The sequence below is a fragment of the Excalfactoria chinensis genome, chromosome 1 (assembly GCF_039878825.1).
Source record: "Excalfactoria chinensis isolate bCotChi1 chromosome 1, bCotChi1.hap2, whole genome shotgun sequence".
Classification (NCBI taxonomy): Eukaryota; Metazoa; Chordata; class Aves; order Galliformes; family Phasianidae; genus Excalfactoria; species Excalfactoria chinensis.
In genome coordinates, this window is record NC_092825.1 from 161,858,348 (window position 1) to 161,883,426 (window position 25,079).

At 36.9% G+C, this 25,079-nt stretch overlaps 1 protein-coding gene across 5 annotated transcripts in view; it reads left to right on the forward strand.

Annotated features, from left to right (window-relative positions):
• The window catches only part of DCLK1 (doublecortin like kinase 1), a 232,427-nt gene that overhangs the window by 155,017 nt on the left and 52,331 nt on the right, over positions 1-25,079 (forward strand). For 2 of the 5 annotated variants that reach the window (XM_072361512.1, XM_072361514.1), the window contains exons 5-6: positions 1,342-1,458; positions 12,394-12,488. In XM_072361512.1, the coding sequence (XP_072217613.1) occupies positions 1,342-1,458; positions 12,394-12,488 (212 nt within the window). Of the gene's footprint in view, positions 1-1,341; positions 1,459-11,143; positions 11,463-12,393; positions 12,489-18,200; positions 23,095-25,079 lie in introns of those variants that run through there. The other 3 variants (XM_072361517.1, XM_072361515.1, XM_072361516.1) reach the window with 3 other exon arrangements.

Below are 25,079 nucleotides of genomic sequence, written 5' to 3' on the forward strand. Positions count from 1 at the left end.
AATGCATCAGTTCTTGTTTCCATCTTCTTCAACAGCTTGATGACAGACAAGCAGTTAGGGCAGCCAAGAGAAATACACTTCATGACATCATTCACTGGTGGAGATATTTAAGTTAATTAGTTATGCTCAATTTTATTTCTTTGTTCTCTAATCTGTCCAAACTATGTTACAGGCCTCACTGATCGTCTGTGGAGACTAAATAATGTACAGACTTGCACATAGTATTTTCTTACTAGGGAGGAAAAAATTGTGTTTATTTGTCTTAACCTATTTTGAGAAACTTATCCATGGGAAGAAAATGGGGAACAGGTCTGATACAGAAATAAATGTCTATTTATTTATTTTTAAACAAGTGAAGTATACTGACATTTTGAGGTGAATGCAGTATAAACATTGCTGCAGACTTCTAATTGTATACTGGCTAAGAAGTGGAATTTTTTTTTCTTTTTTTTTAGTCCCAACTGTATAATTTGTCTAGTGATTAATTTAGTATCCATTATGACTGCAAGACATCAGCTTTATGCACACCGAGTTCTTTCATCCTCAGGCCAAGAACCATTTTGCAGGCGTAATGCAAGAATGCCTACAGAGCTGTGTGGGTGTATATAAACCCTAACCTGAACATCTTGCAGTGTTCTCAAGTGGGAGGGTAATTTCGCCTCTTCACTGATTTTACTGATGTCTCTTATGAGCAAGTAGTGCCATTTCCCTCAACCTTTGATGAATTGCGTGTGCTATACAATGTAGGCTGTTGCTCACCAGAGGATTAAGCAGGAGCAACAAACCTGCTTCACTTTCTTCAAACCTTTCATGAGTGACAGACACCTGCGTCATCTTGTACAGTCTTAACATTTTGATATATAAAAGCAGCCTTCCAGTTCTTCTAGAGGATACTACTAGGCTGACAAAAATGCTTACCCTGCAACTAAATCATTTACAAAAAAACAAAAAAACAAAAAAAAAAAAACAAAAAAACAAAAAAAAAAACCAAACAAACAAAAAAAAACCCAAAACACTGCATTATTTGTGCTGAAATATTCAAAACCAAATGAATTTCATGTGTTGTCTCAGCACTCTTAAATTAAGCTGTCCTAAGTACCTGCAGTAACCATGGTATCTGAAAGTCTGGATTACTGCAGCAGTTCTTTGTCTGAAAAGTGGTACATACTGTACTTGGATTTTAATGGAGCCATTTATACAGATTTTATATTTTCCCATAAAACACCTTAAGATGAATGAAAACAAGCGTGGGCTAAATGTTTGTACTATTCACGCTCTTTCTGTTTCAGAATATTGCTGGCTTTTTTAATTGCTAACTTATGCAATTTCTTTGTCTTTTAGAATGTCGAGTGGTGAAATCTACTTCCTATACCAAAATTGCTTCAAGTTCACGAAGGAGCACCACCAAGAGCCCAGGTCCATCTCGACGTAGCAAGTCTCCTGCTTCTACCAGCTCAGGTAAAGCAAGCAAGAATTTCTTCCTAAAAACAGCAAGCAGTCTGTTTCAATGCAATTGAAAATGTGCTTAAAATAAAACATTTCCTTAATATATGTATATAAAATAGTTGATAGTAAGAATTCACTTATTCTCTAAGTTTCACATGAGTTGAAATGTCTTCCAATATAAAAGTATTCTTTACTACTCTATAGATTATTCTCCAGCATTGCATTGCTCTTCATTTTCCTTCATTGTTCTTTCATGATTTTGTTTCTTGTAGATAAAGACTGACAGAAAAAAAGTATTATTTCTCCTAAGAACTGAATAAACAGTTCAGAAAGTAGTCAAGTCACTCAATGTAGTGCCAGTGTCTGCACATGGCAGATTTTACAGTTTTTTTTACCTATTCTGTTTCTGAGGGAGTCAGAAGTGAGGAAAGAATAGACTAAAGACATTAAGCATGTTGAAAAGGAGGAGAAGGACAAAGACAGAAAGTAAATGCAGATGTGAATTTAAGATAAAAGCTGAGGAAGAAGCAAGTCAGAGTTGGCTGAACAAGCCAGTGGTACAAATGTGAGGAGGATCAACAAAATCTCTAATAAGTTGTAATTCTGCCTGGAGGGACTTATTTGTGTTCTAGTAAGCAGTCTATGACTAGTTCCTCCCCGCAGCTTTTTTGAAACAAATAAGCAAAAGAAGTACATTAGATAATTTGTCTGTAATGAGGCTAGCACAAATCGTTACTTATAAGTACAAATAATACTTGGTATGGGCCAGTTAAGTAGACACAGTTCAGCAGTTGCAGTACTGCTTGTGAATATGGATTTTCTAAGAAGCAAACAGAGCTGCGTGCAAGTCACCTCACTCTTTCGTGCCTTTAGTATTCTGCCTGCAGGGAAATAAACATCATACTGGAACCTGTTTCTTACCAGAATCCAGCACCATAATGTCCTTAGGGAAAAGGAAGGTGACAATCAGAACTGTCCAGGCGCCAAGGAGCTCCTAGATGCTTTATGGAGGGGAAGCGTGAACCAAGTGGAACCACATTTTTTACAAGAGTAGACTGAGAAAAGAAGTGTTCATGATCAGAGAAGGAGGAAAGTGGGGGTAACACAACATAAGACAGAGGAGTAGATCTGTGTGTAGGCGGGCTGGGAGGCGGTGTGCCTCCCACACGTCTTAAGTACTTTTGAAATAGAGAAGTCTGAAAAGAGGTGATGGAAAGAAGTATCAGTTGTGAGGAAGAAGCACACAGACTAACTCCCTCTGAAACATACTTCAAGTTATTTGTAGCTCGATGGAACAAAATTAAATTAAAATTAAGCAAAAGAGGTTCTACTTGGTCTGTGGATCTACAAATGCTTCTTTCCAGCAGTAATTTTTGATTTGTGGGTACAGGTTATGGACATTGATCTACGTATGTTCATTTTTGTTTGGAAAAACAGTTCTACTGTGCATAAAAAATGTTTCTGCCATGAGACTAGCAATATTTTTTCCATGGTGACTACTTGATCCCTTACTGGCTTTGGTCACTTGTTAAATAGTAATGTTTTTACTGAAACATACCTGGGAAGTGTAGATAAATTAACTTTAAATCTCCTACAGAGAGAAAAAAATAACTAAAGTAAATATAAGCAAAAAATAAATAAAGAAAGAAAGAACAGTGAATTTATTTTAAATACCTGGTGTTAGACACTGCGATAAAGGAACAATGGAAAGAAAACACAGACACTTAGGTAACAGGCAAAAAACAAAATTCCATTTCTGATGATGTTATGATGTGAAATATTGACAGCAACACCACAAAACCATGGCACCCATGAAGTGGAAACAACATACAGATTTCAATGTTCTGCCATCCAGTAGGCCTAAAAATAGTTCCTCTTTACTGGAATTATGTATGTATAAGAGAAGCAGAATATAACAGTTACTGTCAGGAGCATATATGAACAGATATTTTTTTTCCATGTTGTTTACATTAAATGTCTCATCATTAGAGTCTAATAAATGACCAGCACAAAAAACATAAGTTTACACTTTCGCTGTCAGGTTGTTATTGCTAAGTTTATATATGTGTCATATACTCTGTGCTTTTAAACTGCTTCTAGTTCATCTTTAAACTACTGTCTTAGATTTTTTTTCTCATTAGATATAAACATAAAAAATAGTAGAGAAGAACTCAGCTGTTCTGATCATAGGCTATATATATTCCAACAGAAAGGCATATTGTTTTCATGGAATCATAGAATCATAGAATCATAGAATGGTCTGGGTTGTGAAAAGGACCATCATGATAATGTAGTTTCCTACTTCCTGTTATGTGCAGGGTCACCAACTTTGTTAAGGTTTGTATTATAAAAGGCAGAAAGTTGAGAAAAGTAGTGATATAGGGTGGGCAGGAAGCATTATCAATTGTATCCTTTAACTGTACCCTTGAAAAAAAAAATGGCTAAGTGAGCTGCATACAGATAAATGAGTAGCTAATTAGGAAGAATCTGATTCCTCTTGGTTGATTCTTCCTTCAGTCATAAAAGGTTGCACATTGTTGCTATGAAAAGTGGTTGGATGCCTGGTTCAATCATCAATTCTTGCTCTTATTGGAAAATCCAAATTCTAAAATGAAGGGAAATCATTGTGTTACCCTTAATTCTCTAATATATACATCTATAGTATGTTATTTTTTTTTTTTTTCCCTTTTTCCTTCCATCACAGAATAGCTAATAGGAATTCATCATTCTTAAAGATAGCAAAGGTACTGTGTTGGGTTTGTTTGTACATCGTGACTGAAGTGGTGAGTGAGGCTGGGAAATGTAGTCAGACTGCTTTGATTTAAGTACTTGAGCATCATTCTCAGGTCCTGTTCCCCTGTTTGTCACAGAGTTGTAAATGATGAGAACTAAGCCTAACTTTGGCTTGAACCAAATGCAGTGAAGTCCATGAGGTGTTTGTTCTGAGCAAACAGTGTTAAGGAGTGATGAAGTTACCCACATTTGTCATGATGATTTCTGAAATTGTTCACAGAAATTGAAGGGGTTTGTGGTTTGGTTGGCTGGTTGTCTTTAATGTGCATGTCAGTTTCACATCTGTAGTTTGGAGAAATACCTTTTTACCATAACTGATGCTTTGAAGATGCTTACAAGTGACTTTTAGAGAAAATTCTGCTTGAAAGGCCTAATGTGTAGAGCCTCCTGTTTCAGTCTCACCTTGTCTTGGTGGTCCCTGGCTGTGAGCAGAGGCAGGCAAAAGATGCTGAGTCCCTTCTTCTCGGTGAGCCCCTTGTTGAGAACTATCAAGTAGTGAGCCTGAAAGCCCCATTCGGAATGGGACATGAGAACAAGGAAAATGCTGGCCTACAGGTTCAGGGACACACAGCCCTGGCAGTGAGGGGAGAAAGGATTGAGCTACAAGTGGAGAGCAGGCTGCAGGGTTGCAGAGAGAGACACTTAGTGATGCCTGAGTCTGCACCAAAACTTAGTGCAATGCAGGTTCAAATTTGCATTTGAGAACAAAGAAAAACAGACTCATCTGTAAGGAAATGGAAGATGCACACTCCTCACCCTTTCTTGCCATCAACCTAAATTGAGCCCTCAAAAAACTGTTTGCTTTTACACCATTGATCGATATATTTAAGAGAACTGTAAACCCTTAGGTAGGTGATGTTCACCTTCCTTTCAGTCTTGCTTTTCCCTTTGGTTTTTAAACACGACATGCTTACTACACTTACATTTTCCTGGTAGCCTCCACAGCTCCTGAGGGCAGTTGAATCCTCTATTTCTGTAAAAACACAGAAGACTTTATTTCTTAAAAGAATACATGCAAGCCTTTAAGATCTGTGCTAAGGGGTGGCTTCATTATTATGTGTTTTGTTCAGTTTTTTGTTTACATCTGACAGTGTTTCAAAACAGTACCACAAGACAGAAGTCTCTCTGCAGGAGGATTGCTTTATGTTTTTTTTACAAATGCATTTGAGGTATTGTCTGCTTCAAAATGCTTTCAGCCTGAATTGCAAAATGAAGCAGGGAATAAAGAAGGGAAGAGCAGCATCACCTCACAAGCAGATGGAATGCTGAAGTCTACTTCCATATGCAACAGATAATCCTGCCTCTATTTAATTGTCTTGGTATCTTCTCAAAGCCTGTAAAACACTTTGATGTTTGGGTTTTTTTTGTTGGCATCAAATATTACTCAGGAAAGGATATAATGAAAGAGATGTTGAATTTCAGTGAGACCAGGTATCAGACCACTGCCAGTGACTACAAAGTATAAACATCTGACAGCAATTCAGTAGCTGTCGGCTTCCGTCCAGCTACTAATTAACACCACTGGTGGCAGCCTCAGTGCAGGTGTAGAGGTAAGAGATACGAAGAAAGCAGTGCTTTCTTCTTCATGATCATTATTTTTAATCAAATCAAGAGCAGCATGAGCTGGAATTATTGTATCCTTAGTCCATTAAATTAAAGAAAAGTTACTGTGTTCGATGAATTCTAGCCACCAAAATACAAACTATAGTTTTGAGGACTTGCTTTTAACAAAAGCCATGACTTTTCTTTTCAGTTTGAGCACCTCCCTCAGCATTTCTTCTTTTTATCTTCTCATCCCCTCTGTGCTTTCTCCTGTTACCCTCAAACTATTACCTAAAATATTTCAAATGGCTTAAATCTTATTTGTAACAGTGACTCAAGTGTGGTACCAACAAGAATTATTTCAAGAATTTGGTTATTTTGTGAGACAAGTGTTTATTACAAGAATAACTTGCATTATACATATTTGTTCCAACTGACAGAAGGAATGTTTGTGAAGAATGTCTCAAGTAGGTTGTATTAAGAAGGGCAGGCTGGGTGTTTTATATGAAAATTGCATCTGGTTGAAGGCTTTGTGAAGTTACACATCAAACTAAAGCTGATCAAAACTGTAGATGTTCTCTAGAGAAAAAAAAAAAGTGTTCCAGGATGTAGAAATTGGATCTTAGTGAAAGCTTCTCTAGAGCAGATGCTTATAATTTACTTTCCTCATCTATTAAAATAAAAAATAAAATAAAATAGATGTGTTCCTTTGCAAGAAGATGTTTTCATTTAGTTTGATTGTTCATCCGTAGTCTGTTACCCAGAAACAACCCTTCTTCTCCCACCTGACTCAAGAAGGTCTTTTGGATCCCAAAGGAAGGAACATGACATATCGTATTTTCTTTGGTGAGGTCACATGTTTTTATTCACACTATTACAGATACTCAGCAGACAGATTTTGTAATGAATATGCTGAAACAAAACTTTCCTGAAGCCAGGAGTGCAAACCCATGGGAGTGATGGAGTCATCCGATGAACACAGGGATTTCCAGATGATTTTTTCTTTGATCCTGGCTTCCTTTTAATTTTTTATTTATGCTATTGGTATTTGATACTAATCATTAAAAATATATATTATTTTCAATTTATAGCTTATAATAAGAATCAGGAATAAGTAAGGGGAGTAGATTTAGTTAGACCCTCTTACAGGATGAACAAGTTAAATGATAATAAAGAAACATCCTTAGGTTGGTATTCCTTTCACATGGACTGAGAGAATCCTAGTCTTTGGGGTGAGGCAAAATAGTTCAAAAAGTGAGATTTTGCTTAGATCTTACATACATGTAGATGCTGTCTAAATTAAGCACTACTTAGCCACCTTCTGAGGCTACCAGAAAGTTATTGGGTTCCAGGGAACTATGTTTTCAAAGATGTCTTTTGTCATCTGAGGTCCTGGGCATGTCTGTCGTGTCCGTGTATTCAGCACTTTAGTGCTTGTAGCTTAGCTGTAACTGACTTTGGTTGTGGCAGCATTGCCATTGTTGTGATCACCCCATGGAGAGCAGTGTGCTCTGTGTGCGTGAGGACCTGCCGAGCCTCTTGTCTGGACATTTTGTAATTCTGCTGACTTTTCTCATTTATTGATGAACTGAAAACTTCTTTATGGAAGTATTAGCCCTTTTCTACTATGGGAGAGAGAGATTGTTTTTGTATCATCATGGCCTTCTGACATAAACTCTAGGAAAGACTGAACGTACAAGGGGCAGTTTAGCACCAGTTAAAAAAATGCAGTACTGATTATTCTGTATTTATTCCAACTAGTTTATCACTTAGGTAAAACCTGCAAAACCTTGTCTTCACTGAGAAGCAATAATGAGGCTACTTGCTTAATATGGCGCTCTGGATAATCTCTCCCTTCTGCAATGAAGACAAAAATTACAAGTTGTATACAAATAGAATACAAATGCAGAATGAATTAAATGCCAAGTTCTTGTTCCCTAAATACCTTGTAGTTACATAATCTAGTTGAAAGAAAGCTTTTTTTTAAAATGGACAGGGGAAACTACAGGCGTAACTGAGGCAAAGTCAAGTAGCTAACTGGCATCACCACCTTCTAGCTAACAGTTGCTGAATATGACACACACATGTTGTAACTTCTGTAAATCTTTTTTTTTTTTTTCCAGTTTAGACTGTTATACATCTCAGTCATGAATGCTTTGTGGTTGAAAAACAGCCTTCACCACTCTTAGTCTCCTTTTTCCTCTTCACACACAAACTTTTGTGTTTGGCAAACCACTTTCATAAACACAGTAATATCAATATATTTTATAATCTACAAATGCTAACACATTAACGGGCAATTTTATGGGACAGTATGATTTCAGTATAATGCAGCAGAAATGGCAGCTGGTCAGAGTGGCACTTGATAGCTTAATTCAGCTTCTCTCACTTTTTGTTTTCATTACTTAATTAAAAGATGCACTATCAAGATGGCTTATTTGTTGGAATGCTATCAAGGTACTTTTTATTTACAGCATTTCCACCAGTTTATAAATGTCTTCATATGAAAACCCATTTTCCATTTATCTCAGTAGATATTAATATCCAGCTTCAGTGTTCTGTGGGTATCCAGATCCTGTAAAAGCAAGTGAAAAGACAGGTTGCTGCCCTGTTATCAAGAGATGACAGTAAGCAGAGGAGTTCACAACTGCTGAGACTGTGCATATGCTTTTTCAGAACATCCACAATAATTTTATTATTACTTTAGCTTTCTAATATGTACTTCACCTGTGAAATTCTGGATGGATAAATCTTTTTCATGAGACAATGGGAAGGCAGTGTGGTGAGCTGATGTTTTTGACCCCTGCCTTTTTATGAATAAAAGTGACAAGGAACCTCTTCCCTCACTCAAGAACATGATTAATCACAACAGTGATTTACCAATTTCATATGTTTTTATCTACATCATGGTTCCCTGTAGGAATGTACTGTATCAGTCAGTCAGTGAGAAATGCAGTGCAGATACTGGACAGGAACACAGTTTCAAAGCAGAAAGCATTCAACCTAGAAATAGAGTTTTGGGCAGTTCAAAATTACAGAAATGTTACAGATTTTATTCACATTTATTGCCATGCTTTCTGATCACAAGCTGCACATGTGAGATTGGTGTCTTGATTGTAAATGGAGTTGAGGAAGGTGGTTACAATCAGTCCTACCACTTCTTGTTTCACCGTACATAATATCAACTCAATGTGCAAATTCAATATAATGATGTGTAAGAAACTAGAATGGTTTTTAGCCAGCAAGTTATGTGTGAGTAAATAAAGTACAGCACCTGCAGTGGACTGAAGAATTATGAGAAATTACCATTTCTTCCTGTTTATGATCTCTCTCTTAAACCTTTAAATTAATTAGGAGTGACAGTAATTTATATCTCCACATTCATTGAGCACCCAGAAGACAGACAATGTGATGTGTGCTGGGAGTTCATTCTGTCAGAACTTGAAGCCTAAGTAGAAAAATGGTTGGGATGACATGAGTTATGTCTGTTGTTAACACAGAAGCATACAAAGAAGTGGAATTAGATTCCACATCACCCAAATCCCATTTTGGGTTGACTCTAATGTAGAAACTGTATGGCCTTTAGATATCAGAGATTACTTAATGGAGTTCTGTGCTTGATATAAAATCCACCCAAATTGGTAGAAGGAGAGAATTTTGCTAAGTCTCCAGTATATTCCAGTCCTCTAAGCGCTTGGGTTTGGATTAATCTTGCCTGACTTTAGAAGTATACACTGCAGTGGATACTACTAGTATATGGCTCACCAGATGTTTTAGTCAGTTGCTTGGGAATGATACAACTCATGTTACAACAGCAATGACTGGTAAAAACATCCATACCCCCAGAGCTAGTTGTCAGCTCTAGAGTTTACTAAACAGCTTTTCACAGGAAGTCCTTGTATGTTCACAAAAACCCTGATGTGCATTTTATTACTTCACAACTTTGTGTTTTGGATACAAGGAAGAAATCGAGCACATTCAGATCTCCTGAAGACTCAATCCATTGACTGTCCTCTTGATTTCACACATTACTGACATCTAACACCACCACAACAGCTTTCATCATTTTCATTTTAAAAATATACTCTTGAGGAAAGCGTTGGAGCTTAGCCTGAGCACTCTGGACAATCTGGTGATGTCAAGTGAGTGTTTTTTAGAGTTTTTAGAGTTTGCAATGCTTTCTTTTTTCATCGGAAGTACATACCCGCCAACATGGTACATGTGTGAAATGCACTGAGTCAAATGCACCATTGCATCTATTTGTTTGGTTTCAGTTGGTAGCCCCAAGTCTCTCTCCTTAAGACAAAATAAACAAACAAATAAATACGGTAGTAATGGGAAATAAGTGATTGGGAGAAACTAATGATGGAAATTATGGAGAAGTCAATCCAGAAGGAGGCAGAACTTGTGCCTGGTGTTAGTGAAGTTTATTAAAGTATATCTGTTGTCTTAAATTTTCTCTAAATTAGTAATTAAACCTAAGAAAATCTGCTGGGTTTAAAGCAGAAGTTTTACTACTGAGCAGTCTTGGTATCTAGCTCTGTGTGAACTGCAGTAGTTTAATAATAGTTTTTTAAATAATAACAGATTTGTTTAGAAGAAACGCTTTGAAACTTTAAAAGTTTGTGACTACAAAAAACTTTTTTTTGATGTCTTCCTGAATTCCTTTTCATAATTGTTTTCAGAAGTCCTGATAATAACTTCAGTTTTAGTTATAGTCTGTACTATTGGCCAGAGCTATGTGTGTTTTTCTTGCTAAAATGACCTTCAGTGAATGTGTCTATCCATATGCATGTAACTCCCCCACACGTGCTTTGGACAAATTTGAATCAGTGCTGATATATACAAACCATTGTCCTCTGTACAAAGAGAGTTTGTAGCTTAGATGAGTGGTTTTCTATAAAGGCATTCTATGTAAATGCAGTTGCTATTGTTGTTCGTATGGTTATACAAAGAAAATGCACCTTTATCTTAAACAGTGCCTTGCACAAAATGATGTTGAGATCCATTCGCTTATAGCACTTAATCACTATTTAGTAGTTGTGATTTATCACTCAGCATGCTGTATTTTATTGATCCACATAGTGTAGTAGGTATAGCTGTTTCTTCTTTATAGTATATGGGCCCAGTGTTAGCCAGTGAGAGCTATGTATTATGTAAAAAACAAGAAAAAAGCCATTTGAAATACCTACCGTATTATCCAAAGGAATTAGCATTTGCTAGATTGCCAGTCAGCCAAGGTTTTACAAGAGTTATTGTCATTTTGATTTCCAGATGAGTCATTTGGTATGTTGCCCCCAAAGGCACCTCGTTATGATTCAGTGCACAGCATATAAAATTGCTCAGGCTTTCGGGGCTCCATGGCAAGCGAGTGGGGGTTGTGGTGGCTCAGCGTTGTGAAGCAGCAGCTTTATGCTTAATTGACACCTTTGATGTAGCCCTAAGACAGCACCTGCACCTCCCACTGCTGCTCTGAAGACGTCAGCCTTACGCAGAAAAGGCTTCTGCTTATGAATCCTGCATCGCTTTCAGCTCACTCTGTGAGCAGCCCCAGCTATCCTTAACTAATCCCGTCGCTTCTCAGTTTTGCTACAGCTTGGCTTAGCACAGAGCAGGAATTCTGCTGCTTGCTGTTGTCAGGTTAAACAGTCAGATTTTGTCCATGCTAGAACTCATAGAAGGTAAGTCAAATGCCTTGTTGATATCTTAGTATGTAAATATTCTCCAAAGATTCAGAATCCAGTAGTCTAATTGTTGGTTCTTTTTTTTTTTAATTTTTCCTGATGCTTTGGACTGTGATATAACAGCTGCTTGCTCAGAGAATATTTACAGAGATGTGTGATACATACTTGTTAGTGTTTCTACCAGTGGTTCATTGTGAACATTATTGATAATGATTACTTTGTAGTACAGTTCTGTCCTCTGCTGGTATTGTTTTGTTTATTTAATGGATAACATCACATGCATGAGAAGATGCTTCTACAATTATGAGCACTGGCATGTCTGAAGGAACTGATTTATTTGAGAAAGAAATGGTGTGATGTATGTTAGACTTGAGATAGTACATCAAATTTATTTGCACCTAGAAAGCCCTTCTGGGTTGTCTGAGGTGATGTTTGGGTCAGATAGTAATAGAAAAATCTCTTCAAATGGCTGAAGGACAGCTAACAGTTGATCTGTTCTTTAAAGCAGAACTGCTTTTTATTTTTGACAGGTTGTACTTGAAGCTCTAACTAAACAAAATGAAAAAGCTTAAGTGCAGTAAATATCTGCTAAAGTTAACAAAGCACATTGCTCTGCATAGCTTTCAAGTGCAGGAACAATATTGGTGAAGAAAATATGATAGCGTTCTCAGTCATTGACTAAGCAGCCTTTTCAAGATGCATTATTTGCTTGCATTCTATATGAAAAGGGGCTTAGTGAGCCAAAACTCTGAGGAAGTATTTATTTTGTGAATTACCTTATTTTATGTTTAAAATGGGGAGGGGGGGGAGTGGGGGGGAAGTTAAGCTGTTAAAAAAAGAGTGAGATTGAATGAGATATCTTGATTTAACTATTTGTTCTCTTTTAATAATGCTTTGCATTTATTTTCTCAATTTAATGTCATTTTAGTGAATGGAACCCCTGGTAGCCAACTTTCTACTCCCCGCTCTGGGAAGTCTCCAAGCCCATCTCCCACCAGCCCAGGAAGCCTACGGAAACAGAGGGTAAGGAAATAAGGAAACTGATTTCTCAGAGTGGCCAGCGCAGCCATTCTCATATAGCCTTCTCTCCAGTGATACCTTTTGTTTAGAGTCATAGGGTGGAAGAGCCTGGCTTACAGTCCTTGTTGTGTTCGTACAACATTCTTAAGTGGGATACAACTGTTGTGTGTCTGTCCAAATGCTAAGTATGTTGGGGTTTGGTTTATTATCAAGAGAAAGTAGGGGATATCTTGCTCCTTTTTTTCACCAAACTTTTTGTTTGTTTTTAATATCTTTTTCCAAACACTTCACAACTGAAAGGAAATACTTGTTGTGAAAGACCTTTTTTCTTCTATATTTGCCACATGCGTTATATCACTTGCAAAACCTACAGACATCTTTGATTTTGAATCAAGGTAAAAGAATGTACTGTGGGATTTAGCTGTGATACATAGCCTCGTGCAGTGAAGATATTATGAGTACCAAGGCAGCACAAGATTCATCAATCACTTCGCTGGATCAGAGTTGTTAGCAGCTGTAGCTTCCCACTACTGTTTTTCATTGTACAGAGAATCTACAGCATACCTAAACGTGCAGAATTACAGTAGTATGTATTTTACTGCTGTGATGACCTGACAGAATATTACTTGTTCAACCCAAAAGGCTCCATATGCTGATTTAATTATTGGTACTCGTTCAGAAGGAATGGGACAGATGTCTCTGCATCTTCTCTTCAGCTATTTTCTAAACTGTGATCTGTTCTCAATGAAGGCTTCCCTAAGGCAGTGCTCTATTTCTCAGACTTCTGTTTATAAACACAGTTTGAGCACATGACTTTTTATGCCTTTTCAGTTTTTAAGTGAAGATTATTTGTTTCTCTCTAAATAAGTTATTACATACACAATAGACACTGCTTTACCTTAGGAGGCTTCGGCAGACCTGATTTCCTGAATACCCAGAGCAGGAGTAGCTGAAGCATGGCATAGCTTCTTTTTGTCCTGTGTACCCTTCTTTCTGTTCCATGGATACCAGGGAACTGAGGGATTGTACATGCTCATGTCTTATCCCAGGCTTCAGTACTGCCATGGGTTTCTGCCATGCCTTCCTTATAGATTTGGAAGCTGAGCAGGAAGTACTCTGTGGTCTTGCAGTATACAGATAGCCAGTAGAAGTGGCTTAAAACCACAGGGTAGTTGTGTGTTTCCTGGTACAGAGTAAAGATGCAGGTTGCAGATGAGCAAGTCGGTATTGAAATCTTCTCAAATACGTTTTCTTTTGTGCCCATTTGCTCCTAACCTCATGGATTGTTAATGAATCATTAATAAGTCACTGAAGAGGGAACAAAGTTCTAAATGAATTACGCATTAGCAAAGTAAAGTTATCTCTTAAGATGGATGGTATCAGTGTACAGTGGATTTTCATCTGCTGTAAGACTGTCTCTTTTCATTAGTAACTTTCCAGAGCTTACTTTCCACTGCTGATGCTACTTTTTCCACACTGAAAAAATGTTTTTCTGTTAACATTTGTGGATGTGTGAGTGGGATCCATGTGGTCTACACCATCAGCCACAGGGTGCATTTTTCCACAAGGTTTCTGACTTTCAGATGTGAAGATTGAGGCAGATAGGCTTCTTTTTACGCAGGTTACCTATGTGAAAGTGTAATAGGATCAGTGTTATGAATGGAAAAGACTGTAGTGGTAACACAATCACTCTGCTAAATGTACAGAAAACAAGTATGGAAATAAATTAAAGGAGAGATAGGATATTGTTGAAGAGTTGAATTATCTTCTCATATTCATATGTGGTATCAATGTGGTACCAAGAAATGGTAGCTGCAGAAATATGAAATACAGTCATATAACGATACATTGGTGTAGTATTATTTAGTTTACAAAAGGAAGTACTGAGGAGTAAGGGATGGGAGCTTTACACTTGCTCTGAGAATTTATATCTGCTTCTTTCATGTTTACCTTGTGAAGTGAATGAGCTGGAAGTCCAATGCAAAACCATCTGAGTGTGTCATTAAAGGTCATGATGTGTGTTGCAGTGACTAAATCAGCTGTATGAAAAACAGTGCTTACTAATCTAAATTTTCCTTAGCAGTCTAAATAACATTCTGTTTTGGTTTAGTGTCATCTTTTTTATGTACCGATTAGAGTTTTCTTTAGTGGACATGTTATTTTTTGTGACCATATTGACAGAAATGAAGTTTGAACCCAGGGCATTTTCCTTTGTGTTCAACCACAGGGCTGACTAGCCAGCTGCCAAAGCAAATTTGTTCCCTGGGAGTTTAACAAAGTTTTGGTATCACAGAAGAGGAGACTGATCTCACTGCCTTTCTTGCCCCCAGTGTTGGGAAGTGAGGTTTTACTGCCCTGTGCCCAAAAAAAGAACATTGGCTGCTAGACCTGTGTTCTGGGGTTAAAGTTTATGGTGAGGATTCTGGGTTTCCCTCTTAATGTGGAGTTCGAGAGAGCTGCTTCTTTGGAGCTGAAATAAGATGCTGAGGCCTGGGAATGCTAGCTCAGCTCTGTAATTTGTTTTCTCTCCTTATGTGGTTTGAGTCAGTTTCAGTGCCTTTGCCCTCATGCTATCAGATGCATGGACTGTAGGGGCTGTTTACTCCAGCACAGCCTGATTCCCTTTGGTGTAAGCAGTGGATCAGCTCTTCAGCATCCCCATCAAAGTGTTGTGAGGGAGTTGTGTACTTCAGAATGCCCAGGTCTTTTGGCAGGCTGTCAGCATTTTTACTGGGAAATACAGGTGAGAAGAAGGAAGTCATGCTTTTGAATCCCAAGAGATGAAACTGAAGTAACTCTGCAGACTAAGGGTTTGCTCCTTGTGAATAGTAAAAACCTACAGAAATAGTACACATGGTAGAATTTTCTAAAGAAAATACTCCTTTTAATTATGGAATGCATTAGGCAACTTAAAAGTAGGGATCAGTTCTCTTACAGACATTTTGTTATACACCCTTTAAAGAAGTAAATTCTGGCCTTTGACACAAAGCTTTCCATTGCTGTAAATTAAGCCAAGAATGCTGCTGTAATATGTTTATTATGATCTCAAAAATGCTACTCTTCTACCCCTACCAATAAAATGTTAGACCCTCAAAAGCCAGAACACAGAAGTTAAAAGTTTCTTCCTTTCTCACTTGCATATGGCTGAGTTGTTTCCATAAATTCAGAAGTCAGTGAAAGTTGTGTATATAATCTCTGTTGAAATTCAGTCTATATTGGATGAAGGCAAGATTTGAAAGATTAATGTAATACAAGGACTTGAAAGAGAACCAGGGATCATGTTAACTTTTATGTTTTTCAGCTTCTGAGTATTTAAACTTGCACCCTATGAACTGTTGTGCTTTCGTACAGTTTAATTCTTGATTTTTAATAAGGAATTAAGATTCTTGGTCTTAAATTATTTATTATGTACTCAGTTGTGTATTTCTAAAGAGGCTGGAAATATCTCCAATTCAGATTTATGACAGCTAAAGTAGACACAGCTACCACACTGAACATAGTTATAGTTCCTGCCTCATCAAAGTATAGTTAATGGCTAAGACTAAGAAACGATGACATGACAATCACAGTAAAAAATACACGCAGTAGCAGCCCCCTCTCCATTCTATTTAATTCACTTTTTTAATAGTTTATGAGACCGCTATTCCAGTGTCTTGCAAAAAGTCTTAGAATTTGAACTAGGGTGGAGAGGTTTTATAGTTTATATCTGATTTCACAGTTGCTTGCCATTGTTTTAAACAATCGTTCTACATCCTACAAGATGAAAAAAAAGAAAAAGAAAAAAAAAAAAAAAAGAGAGAGAAAAAGATTTGAGGTACCTCTTGCCTATTTGTTGAAGTTGAATGTTATTTATATAAAGTTTTTTTCAGTTTCATGAGTCCGAGAAATCACACTAATTCAGCAGGTTTTGCCTTTTTATTTCTATATTCAAAATAATAAATAGATTTTCCTCATATTTCTTAGAAGCGCAGCTCGTCAACACAGTACAGGCAAGAAGAGTTCTTGTAGAAAGGAAATCTTTAAAATGCTTTAGGTATTTGAAGCTATTAGGATGGGGAAGGAGGTATGATCCTGAAACCTCGTGCACTGATTTTCTTGAAAACAACCATGTAGTTATGAAAGTAAGCACAAAAATATTCCCCAGATATTAAGAGTCACTTTTACAAATGACTTCTATGTAAATTCTCAATGCCTTTTTTTTTTTTTTTTTTTTTTTTTTGTATTCAGAGAAGTGAGCAGCCACTGAAAAGATGTCATTCAAAAGTTTGTCTTGTTGCCATCAAATCACTCTTTTTTCTGTACGGTATCTTAGAAACTCCAGAACTGTACGAGCAGAAAAGAAGTCTTAGTCATTAACTAGTTTGCAATGGGCTTGTCTGTTTGAAAGTCCTTTTTTTTTCCTAGATTGTTCAACCAAAAATAGAAATTTATTTAAGTCTTGATTTTCTAAAGCATGTACCAGTCTGATGTGGCTTGCTGTATGTACATGTGCCCATACAGAACAAGTGTTCCAGGGAGCTAAAACCCATTCAAGGGAATTAAAATCCCCTTTATGCCATGCAGAGATCTACATAGATCATGTAGAGACTTGGAAATTGGAAATTTGTAAAGCATTCATTCTAGGTAGCTTTTGTTTCATAGCACAGCGTTTGGATTATTTTTTTCCCACTCAATTTTCCTCCCAGGATTAAAAAAGAACAAAGTACCCAAGGCTGGCTCCATCAGCTTTCCCATTCCTATGCATTCTCGTATCTTCCAGGTCTTCCCAGTGTTTTGTCTTGCATTCATTTTGTTGCGCTTTGTAAACATGTACTGTATGTGAAGGATCCCAGAAACAGCCTAAAGGCAGCATTGCATAGCTGTGCTGGAGAGGTAGAGAACTGCCAGGCACATGGCTGCTCCACCTTTCCACCTCACCAGCTAGGCTGAATTCACCCTAAAATAATATTACTCTAGCCCATACTGCCTTGTGTTCAACCTTCTCCTCCATTCTGTGCTACTGTGTGCCTCAGAGAAGCTCCATGTGCTAAGTAGGTTGAGTAGGGTGATGCTTCATCCCCTGGCACCTCCAGTGTTTGAGGATAATCTGATCAGTCAGAGGATGCTCAAAGTGGGTGTTGGAAAACTGAAGTGGATCCGTACACTCAGATTCTCTCTGCTGTCATGAGCTGGTTGCTTGGCTACTGTCAAAAAGAGCCAGTGACTGGGGGATTTCATATACTGTCTCTTTACTCACACACCCCAAAATGTGGAAAAAATCCCATTGTCAGTAATGGGCAGCAATCAGCTCTAGCATTTGGAGCTCAAATGCTTCTGGAGCCATGCTGTATGACCAGTGGGTGGCAAGTTCTGATTACTTTGTAATAGAAGGTAAGCATTTACTTTCCTACCACTTTGACAAAACAGCAAATAGAGAAATTGAGTCTATTTGGGGGGGATTCAATAGCATTTAATAAGAAAGAATCAAAGGAAAAAATAATTGCCTGAGAATATTTTGTACATTACAACTCCAGCCATCTATTTGTTGATTAAAAATTAACTGTGTGAAAATAAGAAAAAAAAAAAAAAAACAACAACAAAACCTGATTATATGGAAAATGTGTATTTTATGTTAAACAAGATCTTCTGGTCCACAGTATCAAAAAGATTGTAAAACAGTTGCAGTGCAACAAATCAAGCACAATAAACAAATGTATACTGCACTTCATCTTACAGGACCTGTATCGCCCACTCTCCTCGGATGATTTGGATTCAGTAGGAGACTCAGTGTAAAAGAGAAAATGGAACAATGTTTATGGTTTGTGAATTGGTGAAGGTTTAACATTTTTAAAGAGAATAGCTGCTAATTTACAGTGATAGTGAATCACACAAAAGAGTTTTGCATATTTAATATTAAAAATGTCGGGCCAAGTTAATTGTAGCATGCGGGGGTATTTTTGGCTTTACCACTGCATTTTAATGCAAGAATTTGTAATGAATGAGCCATTGAATGTGTCCATCAAATACAAAACAGCATTATGCACACTGTAAGCAGTGAAGATTGTATAAGGTGAATATAACGCACAAATCCATAGTGGGCACATTTATGAATAGTACTCTTTTTAGCATCTGAGGTACTGATTATATGTTCTGTTTTTAACATAGGTAACTTTATTCATTTTGATATGAACAGTTAACGAATGCTTTGCTTTACCAGTGAGTGGGTAAAATGCAGAAAAGAAAAAGCTACCATATTAAGCTGCTTGTGCTACACTCTCCGCTCCCAGTGAAAACATTTGGAACACTTATTCCCTTCCAAGTTTAGTCTTTTTGGCTATGTGAAAAGAAGGGGAAGAAATCCTTCGTGCCTACAGAACAGAAAGTGGATGCTTTCAAAGCAGTGTTAAAGTTCTCTTTACATTTTGATGAGTGTAAACAGACGAGTGGTCACAGGCAATGTGAATGTTTTCCCTTACAAGGGCTGCTAATGCTGATCATTCTGCTGTTGCAAGTAAATGTGGACACGTTTCTAAAGAGGAAATCTGTGGGCCTCTAAGGTACCAGCACAGTGTGGCACTCATGATGACACCTTTTGGTAAAGCACATTTTGCCTGAGAAACTAGTGCTTATTTTCACTTATGTTAAGGACAAGAACATTTTCCGTCCTTCATTTGCTGCAGTAAGACGTTTTATGTTATTTTAAAATGGAAGCATACAGCAATTGCGGTACTGTAAATCATCCTATCGACCTAATTTCTTTGTTTGCATCATTTCTAGAGGTGGTCATTTTGTACAGCATGAATATGCAAAACTCCTTTAGTGTTAAAGTAGGTCATGCATTATAACCAGATGCTTAACAAATATCTACTAATTTTATTTGTTTTCTGCTGCTTTATCGTAAGATAATTAGTCAACTACTTTAGCTTACATGATAGCAATATTTCTCATTGTATGTTGCATATTAAAGTTAGTATTTATCTGTTTTACTTAAGCCTAGATTGTAGTGATGACACACTTTTACTGTTTTACATGTTTCCTTTTAGTACCTTAATTACTAATGATTTAAGAATTAGAAATTAGTGTTATTTTGATCCTCAACAAAAATCTATAGAGATTATATTTTTGATCTACTTAGCGATGATTTAATATATTTTGAAAGCAGAAAAATGTACTTATTAGAAAAAGAAGTGGTTAACTGCCACATGCCAACATATAAATACAGTGAAATAATAAAATTCATAATAAAATTCAGCATCTGGGAAATGTTGTCATATGACATTGTGGCTTCACTGTATCATTATTGTTTTCTTTACAGAGAATATTTATAAAGATAAATGAAAGGGCAGCAGAATACAAAACTTACCTTCTCTGTTTTCAATACTTGGTTCCAGTATCACCTGCAGAGACAGTCATTGCTCTGGTAGGACTGCTGAAGCAGTTAGATCATTCCATTTTGAAATGCATGTTTTGCCATTCCTGCTTCAGAGTTCAGATCTAAAACCAGCAATGGGAACAGTCTCCCTCACATACTCCGACACAGGGCTGTCCTGTTCTCCTGGAAATATTCACAGCTGTGAAGTTACTTGCATTTTTGCCTATTATGAGGGAATGTCTTGGTAAAATGTATTACTTCATCCCAAGAAACCTGCCTACTGTTGAGGTGCATTGGGATCAGCTTCCAAAAGCTTGAAGAACTCCACTAGACTGAACAAAATACTTACTGACTTTTTGCAAATTGCTTTTTCCTTTAAAGAAAATAAATTCCAGGAATTTTATTTTTCCTCTCCTTGTCCTTATAGACTACTGCTGCTTAAGGCAGTTTATTAAGAATGTTTGTTCTGTGTAAAGAGCCCAGATTGCCAGCAAATGGGAATGGTGCGGCTTTGCCTAGCTGTGGAAAAGAAAAATGGGCCGTATATCAGTAATTGTTATCATAGCAAGTTTTCCATCAGGACTCTTGCAAAGACTACTCTAGTCCATTGCATTTAATCATTTCAACATATGACTTGTATTAAGGGGCTATTCAGGGGCAATACATATCATTAATATTTCATTTAAGGAATGAATGTCCCTTAGAGATTGAAAAGGTACACTGTTTATAGGCTTTGAGATCCCTTTTGTGTGGAATGTAATTCCCATTATACATGAGCAGAAATGAAATGTTTCTTTTGAGCAAGACCAGGAGGTTTCAGTTTATTGGTGAAACTGAAATTGTTTCATGATGCTGTAGTTCTGCTTGCAGCAGCACAGGTTTTAGTTTGTCCCTAGATTTTATCAGCTGCATTAAATAACAGAATAGCTCAAGTAACTTTATAGTGTTTGAACCTCTTATAGTTCTCTGTACGCTGCATTATTTGTGCCTATTATCAGGTGATTTTGATGTAGCTAAAGAGCCTTGTATAGCTTGTGAATGCTTTGCTTTCCTTTGAGCTTTTTGAATACTTGTGATTATTTCCCTAATGCTTTCTGCAACTTTCTGGATTATTTGTAACCTCTTTTCTTTTTCTTTTATGCAACAAACAGTTCATATGTGAAGCACAGAATGTGTGTGTGTATGTGTACATCTGTGCACACACACACACACACAAATACGTAGACTAACATCTTTCAAATTGATGCACAGTTATGTCACATTTGTGACTTGTTTGAATTAAATGTTTGGGGAAAATATATGATGGGAAGATGTTCACCTGGTGGGAATCGCTTCAGCTCTGTCGAAGGCGATGAAGCTGTACCGATCTGTCCACGCTGAGCAGTTCCCCTTAGGAATTCTGAACAATGTTTAGAGATCTCATGTACAAACAAGGGCTTGGTTCCAATCTGTTTTGAGCTGGTGGCAAAAATGTGATGGACTTCAAGGTGGAAAGATAAGACCTTATGCACAAAGTATATATATACAGACAAAACATTCATCGTAAAGTTGAAATGAAATGTAGACAAGATCAGACCTTTATCTCCTTGTGAGCTGCACTGTTCTGCGGTGTAAAGTGTACAATATTAGTTGCTTTGTTCTTGTTGTTGCTGAAATCAGTGAGATGGTTAACATTCACTATCCATTATGAAAATTGCTTTTCAATTTTTAAAATAATTTAGGGACAGTGCATTATATTTGGATATTTTCCCTTCAAGCCATTTTCACTGTCTGTAAAATGAAAAATCTGAGGAGTTAATATTGTGAACATGAAATGTGTATTGTAAGAAAGGATACATCGTATTAAATCTCCTTGAAGAACAGATAGGTTGAGATTTTTTTTGGCTTAACATTTGAAATAAAAAATGTTGTTTGCCTTTACAGTTCTGTATTTCAACCTGCAATGTGAACTTTATGTAGTACAGTATATTGTGGAAAATGTTTTTGGACTCTAAAAGTTAAAACAAATTAACAGTCATACAGAAGAGAACATCTGATCAACCCAAATTGCTAGTTCTGTCAAAAACTGTGGAAAACTAAATGGACAAAAAATCGTTATGGTGCTAAATTACCTCATCACTTGATGAATGCTTGGATTAATGTTGTCTGTGCTATCTTGTAAGAAGTTAATGGTATACAGCCTACTGCAAGATTGCTCTTAGCTTAATCTTCACTTTCAGTTCATCTGTTAGTGATGGCATGAGATCTTGCAACCTATGAGTGACGAAGAGAAAAATAACCTTATGTTACTCAGCCTGCAGTGGTTTTACAGTTGATAAAAGTGAGCAATGATTGTCACACTCTTCTGAAATAAGTGTGACACCTCCCAGAAAATGCCTCTGCTCAAAAACTGACATTCTGAGCTGTGTTTGCCATTGTAACACCTTCGGGCTGGCTGGCTTGTTTTGCCTGTTTGATAATGCACCTGATTTTTAGGGTGCCCTGTCTCCCCACCGAAGCCAGTGGCTATGTAGATACATGGGTTGTGTACGCACAGTTTATGGAAGGGTTAAACACACACGCAGTGCACGCATACACATTTGTATGCATTTTAAGTGTCTGTATTTCTGCATGTTCATTATATTCAAATTTGTTTAAATTAACCCTCAACAGTGAAGTATGAAAAAAGGTATATCGTTTTCAGCGTGTACTTGTTGTCTGATGTTAAATGAGGTAAATAGTTTGTGGTTTGCCCTGCAATACAGTGTTTTGGGATTTGAACTGTAGTGAAAGAGGAGCTACCAATGTTTGTGCTAAGGTCTCTCTGTTTTGTTAGTTGCACTATGACCTTGTAAATATTGGCACATTTCCAACATAAGCTTAAGATTTTGCGAAGTTATGCATACAATTATTACTATTATTATTATTATTTTTAAAGAAAAGTGCTTGGATATTTGCTTTTGAAAATATACCATTTTTATTTTATTTTATTTTATTTTGTATCGATGTGATGCAGGAAACCAAAAAGATAGCTGGTCATTTATCAGCAGGGAAAAAAATAAAAGTAAAAAGGTAAAACTCACAAAAATAAATGCCGATGAATGTTTTATTTCATATAATAACAGCTGAAGAAAGTCACCTTCACTTTTGTGCCATTGTTTCATCATACTGTGTTGTACTTGTGTTTCATATTTGACCATGTCATCCCGGTTGCAATTTGTTGTTTCGCTAGATTTAACATTACTGTAGATTATTGTAAGTGATGTAATAAATATATTTAAAAAATACACACTGCTCAGTGAGTTTATTTTGGAAACATGATTAACAGTCTTTAAAAAAATACTTACCCTTGGTTTTGTACATTCATATTGGATCAGCATTGTCCATCTGACAGTTCATGTAGACTAAGCATATGGGATTCATGCATTCTGATGGGTTTCTTTTAATGATAGACTCATTCAGTGCTTTTTTAAATAATAAACTCTGGGCCCTGGTATGTAGATATAAGAAATCCTTCAAGGAAGAATTTGTTTTTTAATGGGTCTTTTGGAGACAGTAAATATACCTGCTTTGAACTGCGTATGGGTAAGTTTGTGTGCATGCAATGGGGCAGGTTTGAAGTATTAAGTGGGAAACCAGTATACTGTATCCAAAGCAGGGCACCAGCTTCTGCTGACAGCTGAGCTGTAGCAGTGCTCCTCTTAAGTAATAGAAAAATAGGCTTGCATAAATCTAAGAGTACTGAAACACACTCACTGTGATTAATATAATCCTTGTTTTGTTGATACAGCTTCCCACTCTTTAGCATATATCTATATCTATATATTCATTTATTTAAAATATTCATAAGTTTTGTTTGGCAGGGGCAGGAGAATAGGCCTTACCATTTCTGACATGTCATCCTGCCAATCTGCCAGTGACATCCAGACACTCTCCTACGGGGATCTGGGGTCCAGTACAAATTCTATTTCTGAAACCCTCCTGACAAACACAGAGAGGAGAAAGCACCATAGAAATGGGGGAATACTGGAAGCAAACAAGTTTCTGTCTAGCAAGTAACAGTTTGGAATATCAGGAGTTTTCAGAATACAATTCAAATAGTTAAAAAACAAACACACAGAAAAAAAAAAAAAAAAAGAAAGAAAAAAAAAGTGATTGTACCATGTCCTTAATTAAGTGCAAAAAATAAGAACCTCCTTTGACTACAATTTGAATTTTTGCATTATTTTCAAATGGAAAATTGTACCTTTGTAGAGCTTTAGAAAAGGAAAAAATAATCCTTCACGTTGCACTGCAGCACATGGAACTTCCATATTAACCACGGTATGGATACAGCAATGCTAGGTGCACTTCCAGTACCTTGAATATGATACATACATTGTTTTTAGATCATCAGTCATTTCTTGAGGATAACAAAGCTTGAGTGAGCCTATAGTCTGAATCACAGCTTCACTCTGAAAGCAGCTGTTGGGAACTAGCAGAGGTTAGATGCAAGTTTACAGCAGAACACCACATAGAGAACTCCGGGTACCTCCATCCCTCGAAGAAGAGAAACAAACTCATGAGTGATTATTATGTTGCCTGTTCACATTTATCTCTTTTGCAAGCTGTGTAAATCCTGAACTGTGTAAATGAACAAGTTATCATTTCCCTATGTAAGGTCTCTTTTAAATCAACTGTCTAAGAATACAGTGCGGGATATAGAACTGTGGATATGTAGCAGATTTGCGTATCATTGCGTATATTTTTTAATTGTCCCTTTCCAGATGAAGCAGTTCACAAATAAATGTGGATCTTGTGTGTCAGTTTAGTGCAGCATCTGAATTTGCAAAGAAAACGGTTTTGTCATTTTTCTTTCCATCTATGGAATTCCATTAGCTTCTGACCTTTCAGCAAGATTGAGGATTTGATGTTTCTCCTCGAAGTATTTTTTTTGCCAGCCCTGCAGTGATTACATGAAAACTTTTTTCTCCTTCTGAAATGGCTGGGCCGAAAAATGTAAGCAATTAAACAAAGGAAAATCAAAAACATTTTTTTTTGCTGGTTAGAGCTGGGAGATGATAGAGTTTCATTGTAACCCTTTGCTTCTCCCTGAATCGACCAGTAAAAAAACTGAGTTTGTTTCCCACAGTTTACATCCGGATATTTTTCTACACCAACTTAACTCTGTTTAACCTTTTGTTTTCTGTAGAGGTACCATTTTGTTGTATTACTTTCTGCTTAACACAGCCACATATTATAGGAATCTGGGGAGTCTTAAGTCC